Source organism: Anabrus simplex, chromosome 7 (assembly GCF_040414725.1).
Source record: "Anabrus simplex isolate iqAnaSimp1 chromosome 7, ASM4041472v1, whole genome shotgun sequence".
In the NCBI taxonomy this organism is placed as follows: Eukaryota; Metazoa; Arthropoda; class Insecta; order Orthoptera; family Tettigoniidae; genus Anabrus; species Anabrus simplex.
In genome coordinates this window covers 152,555,740-152,567,740 of record NC_090271.1, presented here as the reverse complement: position 1 = coordinate 152,567,740, position 12,001 = coordinate 152,555,740, and the positions used below count along the sequence as shown (strand labels likewise).

At 38.4% G+C, this 12,001-nt stretch overlaps 1 protein-coding gene across 1 annotated transcript in view; it reads right to left on the bottom strand.

Annotated features, from left to right (window-relative positions):
- The window catches only part of LOC136877746 (cysteine-rich motor neuron 1 protein), a 104,757-nt gene that overhangs the window by 38,314 nt on the left and 54,442 nt on the right, over positions 1–12,001 (bottom strand). Inside the window, exons 8-9 of the mRNA XM_068228731.1 lie at positions 8,050–8,310; positions 7,892–7,954 (exon numbers count right to left, since the gene is read on the bottom strand). Of these exons, the coding sequence (XP_068084832.1) occupies positions 7,892–7,954; positions 8,050–8,310 (324 nt within the window). The remainder of the gene's footprint in view (positions 1–7,891; positions 7,955–8,049; positions 8,311–12,001) is intronic.

Sequence of the window (12,001 nt, the reverse complement as noted above, 5' to 3'; positions counted from 1 at the left end):
TAAGATGAAGATTATTTGAAATTGTAGGTCAGCTGTGGATCAAGCAGAATTGTCCACACTACCATTAGCTCTACGGTCTGTAAAACAATGTTTAACGATGTAAATGAACAATCTGAAAATAAAATAAATCAAATACTCTGTAAACTTCAGTTAGCGGGTCCCCAGTTATATGTTTTCCTGCATTTAATGAACAATTTCCAAGTTTTCATTAACACCATTCTATAATGTGTACTTTCTTGATTTCTGAAGTCTAAGTAAAAACGAAGTTGAATTCTGACAGTTAAGTTCAGTATAAGTTTTACTCCTTATCTAAATCTCTAAATACTGTTTGTTACGATCTCCGCTACCGCTACGTATACATCCTACCTTCGCATGCTGGTTTTCGCCGATCACGCCACCACTGCTTCATTCACTCTTCTGCTATGCTCACCTGTCGCCTGCCTACTCTGTTCATCACGTGATCCTGATGTCATCTTCTTCTCCACGCACCGCCTCCTCTACCTGTGTGTGTGCTTGCGCTAACCTCTATTGGACACGTGATTATGACGTTTCTGGAATATGCTGGTTTTCAACTTCTCTATTCTTCTCGATGTTTCTGTACGATTATATAATCTCGCTCCACCGCTCAAAATATTGAGTCTGGCTTCGTTACGGAGTGGTGGAAGCAGCCATACTACTGCTACGTTCGATATTGTCATTTACCATCTGGACTGTTATTTTCTTCAGGTTATCCGGTGAGCAAGTTTTATCATAATGTTATTTGGACATTACTTTGGCCAGCTTATTACGGCATCAAATATATATGCAAGACATTATTTCGACTAAAACCTTTCAAACACGAACTGTACTACGGACAATGGAATTTTGAAATCACAATATCTATTTCCTTGGACCATCGTTACCTTTTGGTATAATGTTTATTTAACACATTCTGCAGCGTAACTTCACCCGGCGAAGAGAATCCCTTTCCCCGTTCAATCCCTACTTCATTTTTATCCTTTTTCCTTCTTTTCACTTTTTCTTTCAGGTTGCTTCCTCTATATCGACTTATATTATTCATTGTACCCTTTATACTTATTCATACGGTTTTGATCTTTTATATTGTAAATGTGGCACATTTTCCTTGTCTTTCAAGGTTTCCTCTATATATTTCAGTCTAGCAAACTCTTGTCTGCGATTTACTAAACTTGTTGAAAAATGTTTACTATTTTTATTATCTGTTAAATACATATCCTGTTTGCTTTGTTAAATTCGAGATTTTCTTGTTCCTGTCACCTTCTTTTGGTCCTATTCCTTCTCACTGCGCAAATTCTGCTGTAAATTATTATTCTTATTATTATCATTATTATATCGTGCTGCTTCTTCTACCACGTATATGTTTGAGCTATCAACTAATATTGTATACTATTTTATCTCTGCTTCGTATGTACCTACGACGATAGCTGAGGGTATCTGAATTATTCCTGAACACCTTCACTACCACTATATTGATAATCAGGCCCCTCAGAACAGTAAGATAACAGAGCAATCTCACCTCAGTATGATAGCTAACCAATCTCTTATCTCAGTATGGTAGCAGAGTAACTCTGGTTCGATTCCAGTCTCTTCTTTTATTTTTTACTTTTTGGTATCGTCTGTGGCTTTCTTTTTTTTCTTTGTCTTCTCACTATAGCTTACTTTTCTGACAATTTTTCTCCTTATCACTCTGACACTTCTACTTCTTCTTCCAATCCTTTTAATTTCTCGGCTCCAAACCCTTTCGTTACGTATGATTTACTTTCCCGGCATTCTTCTTCCACTATGGATTTTACCCTGTCTTCGTACCTCTCTTCTTCTGACATTTCTTTACCGCCAAAGACACTCTCTCTTGATTGTACCGCTCCACAATCCCTTTTATGCCAATCGCCCCCTCCTCCTCCCAAACCTTTCTCAACCGTTTCCCCACCCCCACCTACACCACCGCCTACTCCGTCTCCCCAATTTTTGTACGAATCTCCTAATCCTTTTTTTTCCCCTCTTCTCATTCAGACGCTATTAACTTTCATCTTATTAAGAAATCTTTAGACTTAGTCCCCCAACTCACTTCGACGCATCCACAAGTTCTTACACTCTGGTTGTTTGCCGCTCGTAAATTTTTGAAGCTAAACTTGGCCCCATTTTCTCAATTACTTTCACTTTTGTATGCTAAAACTACAGGTCATTTTAGTAATTTTCTGTTACAACAAATGTCGATTGCCATGATTGGATTCAATTTCGTTCTATTGTACACAATTATTTTCTTCCCTATGAAATTCGCCAACAGTTAAGCTCTGTTTTCTTACATCGTCATCAACGTCCTGATGAAACAACCTATGACTTTTTGGATTCTCTCATTAATTTTGCTGGCGTTCTTGCCATCTCCGAACATCCTCAGGAAATCATCTCTCTCATTCGTTTTTATGCTGCCCCTCCGTTTCGGCAATTAATTAACCCTTTTTCTCCTCCCACATCTATTTCTCATCTTTACCATATCGCTCAAATGGACACCTTTAATTCCTATAGTAATGCTTCATATTATGCTTCTGTTCCCCCTCCTCCTCATACCTTCCCCACCCCACCTCCCTCTTCTTCTCGCTATCCTTCTTCTACTCCTCCATCCACTTCCACTCTCTCTTGTTTTCGCTGTCAAGGCCGAGGTCACATCGCTCGCAATTGTCCGACTTCACGATCGGGAAACACTCCCTCCCGCCATATGTAGGCAGCATTCGGTCTATAGGGCAAAATCTGCCACCTGCCGCTCCGTGCCTGGCTCCATCTGCTTATACTCTTGCCGTCCTTCAGAATATTCCCTCTCTTGCATTATTAGACTCAGGGGCTTCCATTTCCCTTCTCAGTTCATCTTTTTTCCAGCAGTTACTTCAATTACATCCACATCTTCACTTACGTTTTTTGGATTTATTATGTACTTCTGTCTCACGTCATCCCTTACACATTCTTGGTCAACTTATTCTTACAGTAAAGATTTCTAAATTTTCATGGTCCTTTCCCTTTTATGTCGCTCAGGATCTTCCTATTCCTCTTATACTCGGATATGATTTTTTTTCACATACTGGTTTAATTCTCCACCTCACACTTCTTCCATTTCTTTTCATTTTGATTCTGTGACTAGCATTCCTTTGATCACTCCTTCTGATTACCCTACTTCATTACATTTATCTAACTCTCATGTTTATGTTACCGAGTCTCAACAGGAAGTTTTAACCTCGCTTCTTGACAGATTTTCTGACGTGGTTACGGAACAGCTTGGTACTGTCCGCAATTATGAGGCTCACATCGATCTCTTGGACCACTCTCCTGTCAGATCTCCCCCTTATCATCTCAGTCCACCTCGTATGCAACTTTTGGAGCAGCACATATCTCAAATGCTTGCTGATGGCACCATTATCCCTTCTACTTCAAATTATGCTTCACCTGCTTTTCTGGTCAATAAGCCTGATAATTCTACGCGTTTTGTAATTGATTACCGTCATCTCAATAGTAAGATTAAATATGATGCTTATCCCCTTCCTAAGCTGCAAAACGCTTTTCAGTTTTTTGCTAATGCTAAATATTTTTCTATATTTGACTGTAACTCTGCTTTCACCAAATTCCCTTAGATGCGGCTAGTTCTAAACTCGCTGCTTTTATTATACCTAATGGTCTCTATCAATTTACTAAACTTCCTTTCGGTCTCAATGTTGGCTCCCAGGTTATGCAACGCCTTGTTGACTCTCTTTTTTCAGACATTAAATACAAATATCTTTATCCATATGTCGACGATTTGTTGATCTTTTCTCCTGATTTTGACTCCCATATCATTCATCTTACTGAAGTACTTTCTCGTCTGCGTACGGCAGGTCTCACTATTAACCCTTCCAAGCTTTCTCTTGCACAAACATCTGTTAAATTTTTAGGTCACATCATTTCCTCGCAAGGTGTTTCCGTTGATCCTGATCGTATTGCGGCTATTACTCAACCCTCTCCCCCTAAAAACATCAAACAACTACGTACCTTTCTTGGCATGGTGTCCTTTTATAACCGTTTTATTCCTAATTTCTCTCATATTGCTGAACCATTGCACTACCTCAAACGTAAGGCTGTTAACTTTATTTGGACTCCTACTCAACAACATGCTTTTTCTACACTTAAATCTCTTCTTATCAAAGCTCCCATTTTGCAGTTTCTTGACTTTTCCTTACCCTTCGAAGTTCATACTGACGCCTCTGATCATGCTCTTTCTGGTGTTCTTAATCAAGTTGTTGAGGGTACCCCTCTGCCTATTGCTTATTTTAGTAAACTACTCTCCCCCACTGAACGTAACTATTCCATCCATGAGCGAGAAGCATTGGCTTTAGTCACCACCCTTGAACATTTTTCTGAGTATCTCGATCATAAAGAATTTCTTGTCAAAACCGATAATCAAGCCCTTTCATGGCTTCTCTCTAATGCTCCTAAAATTGGCAAAACTGGCCGCTGGTTGCTCCGTCTTTCTCGCTTTAAATTTTCCATTAAATTCATCTCCGGTACCCAGAATTGTGTTGCAGATGCTCTATCTCGTCTCTTTGATCCTTCACCCTCTGACGCTTCTCCTTCTACTACCACTTTTCAGTCGCTCCCCACCTCTGATTCACTGCCTTTGGATAATTTAATTTGTTCATTTATTGATTTCCCATTATCTTTTCCCTCATGCCAATCTCATCAACTTCAGGATGAATTTTGCATTCAGACGAAGGCTTTGCTTTCTGACCCTTCCTATCGTGGTCCCTTTGTTTTTTCCAAAGGTCTACTTCTTTTCACCTACTCCTAAATCTTCTGCCAGACTTGTTGTCCCTTCTATCCTACAACCCATGATACTTTCTTATTATCATTCTTCTCCCATGGGCGGGCATTTTGGATTTGCCAAAACGTACTCTCGCATTGCTTCTCTTTATTTCTGGCCTAACATGCTTAAAAGTGTCCGTCAATATGTTTCCACTTGCCAACCTTGTCAGTTAGCTAAACCTCTTAATTCTCGATCTGCTGGCCTACATTCCGCTCCTCCCCCCACCTCTCCAGCTCAAACCTTTTTTATTGACCTGGTTGGACCTCTTGTTCATTCATCACGTGGTAACACCTATATTTTTACCTTACTGGACGGGTTTTCTAAGTACTTGGTACTTCACCCTTTACGCAATATTTCTTCTTCCATTATTATCAATCTTCTCTCCAATGTCATATTTCCTCTTATTGGTTTGCCTTCAAATTTAGTTTCCGACAATGCCTCTATTTTTACTTCCAAAGCTTTCTTTCAAATGTGTTTCCAATTGGGAATTAAGAAGATAAATACCTCTCCATATTATCCCCAGGCTAACAACGTCAAACGCTATCACCGTAACCTTAAAATTGCTCTTTCTATTTTCCATAACTCCTATCATAAGGACTGGGATCGCAATCTTTCTGCTTTAGTTCTTGCTTTCAATTCTAGTATAAATTCTTCTACCCGATTCACTCCTGCTAAATTGTTTTTGGGTTGCGATCTTCGCACCCCCTTGTCACTTACTTGGGATCTTCACCCCCTTTTAGATTCTGATGATTCTAAATCTCTTGAGTCTCTTTGGACCGAAGCTCTTTCTCATCTTCGAGTTGCTCAACTCCTCTCCAAGAAAACTCATGATTCCCGTCATCGACCCTCCACCTTTAAACTTGGTGACTTGGTTCTCTTACGTAATCACCCCCAAAGTTCTGCTAGTGATCAGTTTTCTGCTAAATTAGCTTCCCGGTGGACAGGCCCATTTCGCATTATTTCCTTGCCTACCCCTGCTAATGCCCTCTTACAGTCTACTTCTGATCCTGTTGATGTCAAACGTGTTCACATTTCTCAGTTAAAATATTTCTATCCTCCCACTTCTGGTAATTAATATATTTTTTTCTTTTCTTACTCGCCCTCCTTTTCCCCTTCCCTTCCTTTTTTGGGGAAAGATTTCCTTCCCGGTGTGTTTTGTTTCTCACCCCTTTTTTCTGGGGCTCATTTTTTGTTTGGTCCTAGTACTGTTTGGTTATTTAATATTTTCCCTTTTTTTTTTTTTTTTTTTTTTTTTGGGTCCTAGGGTTTCGGACCTTTTTCTTCTATATCTCTTGCTCATCAGATTCTGGTCTCCACCACTCCATAATGACTCCTCCCCATGAGAGCCTAAAACATTTACTTTTCTTTTTTATGGAAACCTACGAATTCTTAATTATATATAAATATATATATTTATATTTTGTATTTTGTGCCACATATATATATATATATTTATATTGTATACCTTATATTGTACTACTTATGTAACGTTTCTATCATTGCTTTATTCATCTCCTTCCTTTCCTTTTGCTTTCTTCTTCTCTCCCTCTCTCTCTTTGGACCGGTCCATCTCTTCACCTTCCTCACCCTTCTTTCTTCCCCCACCCTTTTCCCCTCTCCCCTTTTTCTTCGTTTGGGTACACCATTTCTCGCCAGTCTGCTTTCTCCTTCTAGTGCACGATCTTCGCTCTTCCAAGTTGGCGCCCCTTGTGAAGACCGCTACGCTATCGTCTATGCATCAGCGTCGACGCTCCGCTTTCGCCGGCCCCTGGGGAATATGTTACGATCTCCGCTACCGCTACGTATACATCCTACCTTCGCATGCTGGTTTTCGCCGATCACGCCGCCACTGCTTCATTCACTCTTCTTCTATGCTCACCTGTCGCCTGCCTACTCTGTTCATCACGTGATCCTGACGTCATCTTCTTCTCCACGCACCGCCTCCTCTACCTGTGAGTGTGCTTGCGCTAACCTCTATTGGACACGTGATTATGACGTTTCTGGAATATGCTGGTTTTCAACTTCTCTATTCTTCTCGATGTTTCTGTACGATTATATAATCTCGCTCCACCGTTCAAAATATTGAGTCTGGCTTCGTTACGGAGTGGTGGAAGCAGCCATACTACTGCTACGTTCGATATTGTCATTTACCATCTGGACTGTTATTTTCTTCAGTTTATCCGGTGAGCAAGTTTTATCATAATGTTATTTGGACATTACTTTGGCCAGCTTATTACGGCATCAAATATATATGCAAGACATTATTTCGACTAAAACCTTTCAAACACGAACTGTACTACGGACAATGGAATTTTGAAATCACAATATCTATTTCCTTGGACCATCGTTACCTTTTGGTATAATGTTTATTTAACACATTCGGCAGCGTAACTTCACCCGGCGAAGAGAATCCCTTTCCCCGTTCAATCCCTACTTCATTTTTATCCTTTTTCCTTCTTTTCACTTTTTCTTTCAGGTTGCTTCCTCTATATCGACTTATATTATTCTTCATTGTACCCTTTATACTTATTCATACGGTTTTGATCTTTTATATTGTAAATGTGGCACATTTTCCTTGTCTTTCAAGGTTTCCTCTATATATTTCAGTCTAGCAAACTCTTGTCTGCGATTTACTAAACTTGTTGAAAAATGTTTACTATTTTTATTATCTGTTAAATACATATCCTGTTTGCTTTGTTAAATTCGAGATTTTCTTGTTCCTGTCACCTTCTTTTGGTCCTATTCCTTCTCACTGCGCAAATTCTGCTGTAAATTATTATTCTTATTATTATCATTATTATATCGTGCTGCTTCTTCTACCACGTATATGTTTGAGCTATCAACTAATATTGTATACTATTTTATCTCTGCTTCGTATGTACCTACGACGATAGCTGAGGGTTTCTGAATTATTCTTGAACACCCTCACTACCACTATATTGATAATCGGGCCCCTCAGAACAGTAAGATAACAGAGCAATCTCACCACAGTATGATAGCAAACAGCTTCTCTTACCTCATGTTATATGATAGGATATAAGAACTTAATACCTGATGTTCTGCAGTCTGTTGACAATAATGGTGTAGTAGATGGAACAGTCTGGTCAGGTGAAGCTGCAATTGAAATATAAACAATTTTATCACAGTTCAACGGACCAATAGTAGGAGATTTAATTCCATTAATACACAAAATAATGAGTGAGTCTCACCTTTACATTTACAGATTTGACATCCTTTATCATTGGTATGGTATCCAAATAGGCAACTTTTGCTACATTCCTGTGGTAGCAGTGGTCGACACTGATTGCAGCGACATGTTGGACATCCTGCCTTATTTAAACGATAGCCATGCGAACAATTCTTCTTACAGTTTATAAGTGGTGGACAATCTTCTAAAGTTGCACATTTACAGAGCTTGTTTCCATGACGGTCAAGTAAAAACCCACCAGGGCAGTCCAGAGAACATTTTCCTAGAATAAATATTAAAAATTAAATTAAAGAGCGGCCTTAAGTTACACGTACAGGGTCTCTCTTATAAACACAGACCATCCAGCGGCGTTTCTACTCTCCGAGACACAAGCAGCTGTAGGGAGGCGCGTGCATAGTTCTTGACCTTGCAAGGAGTGTGCATCAATAGCCAGTCTGAACCTCAGCTGTTAACATGGTGAGACAGTTCCCACTGCCATATTGTATTTTCATATGTAAAAGTTATTTTAAGTACGAGTCGGCTCGACGGGTACGTGATGCATTTGTTCAGCAATTTCCTGGTGAAGTGCCAACTTCATGAGCACAGATTCATGAAATTGTAAATAAATTTGAAACCAGTGGATCAGTGCTCAATAAAAAAACATGCCCGCACACAAACAGTTTTAACAGAGGAAAAGCTAGATGACATTGGTACGAATCTTGAACAGTCACTGAATTAATCACTCACAAAATTAGCACAACAAGTAGGGGTTTCCATTTCTTCTGCACACAGAGCTACAAAGCTGTTACACGTCAAACCGTTCAGATTTACACGGGCCCACTGTTTAAAACCTTGCATCATTGAATGATCGGTTATTCGACTCACAGTTTGTGTTCTTTTCGGGCGAGGCTTGGTTTCATTGTAATGGTCGTATGAATAGTTATAACTCTCACTACTGGCGTGCAGAAAATCCTAATGGTGTTTATGAAATCCCTCATTATTAAGTATGACACTTCAGCATCTTTTATAAGGTAAGATTTCATATAAGATTGTATACACGCCTAAAGCAGGGCGGCCGCACGTAACGTAAGTTGGGCTGAGGCAGCTGCTGTAGCGCAGAGTACAAACACCCTGTGTTTATAAGAGAGACCCTGTATATAATTACATTACTAAAGTTAAAGAAACAGGTTTTAATTTCTCAGAACAGATTCATAATCAATATTTTGTGTTCTCAAATTGTTAAGTAAAAGCATGGATATTAATACGACTGAATACATACCACATTCATGTGAATAATCCCCACATATTTTTTCAAAATTTTGAGGGAAAAAATTAGGGTACAGGTATTATTTGCATCAGGGTTGATATAGTGCTCCTGACATACAGAAAACTGGAAATTAATATTTTTCCACCCAATCTCTTAGTACCTCCATTCCTGCCACAAGCATAGTGCGTACATAATGCATTATTTGCATGGCATTACTTTAAGTAGTAGAATATGATTAGGATGGCTGGTGTGAGTTTTTGTTACAGGTCATTCACAGCTAAAGAAAAGCTACACATTTTTGAAGAGACAGAGCCAACTGGTAAACATGCTGTAGGAAAAAAGTACAATGTGGACAAGAGTTGCATACATGATTGGAGGAAAAATAAAGCTCGTCTTGAACAGGCAAACAGTAATCATTGGGTGTTTCCTGGACGAAAAAATTGAAGTTTCTAGAAATCAGAAACAGGATGTGAGAATATTATTAGATATAACAATAAAAATACTAATATTGCCAATGGACTTTAAGTGAAATATCGTTCTCAAATTTAGCGTGAAACTTGTTGCTGAATCTTAGTAGCCATGTCATTTATGTTAGGTTCATAATGTGTTGTCTTCAGCAACACACAAGAAGCACTTAGGTCTGAAACAAAACTGTTTATAACTGTTGACTTCACAAAGTTCATTGTAGAAAATAGCTGCTCGCAGGTGTACGATGACCCAAACAAAGTAAGTAGCACGGTAGCAAGCCAAAAACTTTTGTGGAAGGCTGTTCCACTGTTCAAGTATTAAGTTCTCTGGCTTCTGAAGAGAGTATTCACCATTAACAGCACACTCAATTTTCACCAATGCTTCACCAAGTTGTATGAATTTGTTCACCCATGTACTGCTTTCTTGAAATTCAATCAACTCTATTTCTAAATGGTCAATAAAAATGTCACCTTAATGTCACTCATGAACAGGTCAAGAGAGATGCAGACGAAATGAGACTTACGATAGATGTGATCAACAATAGAAAGCAGTTCAGAAGCCGAATTAACATCAGGATATCGGAGGAGAAACCAAAGTACGAAATGTTTTCTCCAATTTTTTCAAAATTGGGAAAATCTCTAGGAAACTATTCGTTTTGACTTTTGTGAGATGTCCAAATACTTCTTACAAATACTTTTTGTTTCTTCAAAAGTTAACTGATCTGAAAAATTTAACATAAATTTAATTTGTACTTTAAGTGAAGGAAATTACTTAAATGTCTGTTTCAAAATCCCTGAAGAATACTTCAAATTTTCTCCGGAATGATTTTATGATCTCAAACAATCTATCTGTAGTATGCCCCTTTCCTTGCAGTTCCTTATTTATATAATTTTGTACTGCTGTAAAATCATGGAGGAACATTCAAACACACAGCCAAATATGGTCCGTATGTTCTGGGAATTCTTCCTGCTTTTCTACCATGAAGTGAATTTCATCCAAGAGCTCGACAAGCCTCTGGAGTACTTGCCCATGACTCAGCAAGCAAATATTATTGTACATTACAAGTGCACCATAGTGAGATTCCATTTCGTGTAAATTTTGGAGAACTGGCGATTATTTAGAGCACGTGCACGTATGAAGTTCACAATTTTGGCTACCCTGAGAGTACCTACTCTTTCACATGACTGCCTACCTCTTTCGCACATAGGGCTTCCTGGTGTAACATACCATGAAACTGTAAAATAGGGTTTTTTAATTTTTCTTTAAGAAATCTCACAAACCCATTATGAATACCCACCATACTTGGGGCAATATCAGTTTCCCCAGACACAATATTATGTATGTAAAACCCCATTTTTAATACAAGTTCTTGCTTCACTTCGTTCATCATATCTTTCCCCGTAAGTAATTCCTCCCTCACCACATTTCAACAAGGAAATTGGACAAAAACAGCTATCTTTGCTTTCAATTGCTCCTGGCATTTTTTTAACTCTGTTAATTATTTGTTGTTTGTTAGGAAAGTCTTAAAATAATGTGTTGGATATCAATAAAAAAGTCTCTTCCAAGAACTCACCATCAGAAAGCGGTTTCCTATGCTGTACTGAGCAGTGAGACAGATGGAAACAGTCGCACTGATATTATTCCTTGGCCTGAAAGATGATACAAAACAACTAGTTTGTTTTGTGTATTGTTCGATTTTTTTGTGAAACGAGCTCTCTTCATTCTTAATTTGGCATGTAACGAACATTTGAATGATTCGTCTCAAAATGGTGCTTTACATTAAATGTGCGGGATACAACTATTTTCGAATAGAGGGAACACAAAGCTTTATTGCTTCTTTCTATCACTCTGAATCCACTTGTCCACTATTCTAGAAGAATCCGGTCACTACCATTGTTAAATTTCTGTTGTTATTGTTGTAGTTTCTTTCGGCAGCGAAAATATGTTTGTGAGATCCGTATACAAACAACATTCAATACACAGTTATACACAAGGAATAATTACCCACTCCTGGCTACTTCACAAAGTCAAACTTCACTCACTCACTCACTCAGAACTCAATTAATAAGAAACAATGCAATTTAAAATAAAAACTACTACTACTACTACTACTACTACTACTACTACTACTACTACTAACTAATAATAATAATAATAATAACAATAATAATTTACACAAAAACTTCGGCAAAATAGGAAGGTTCTAAATTATAGTTTAACTAATGACAAAACTAGTTAC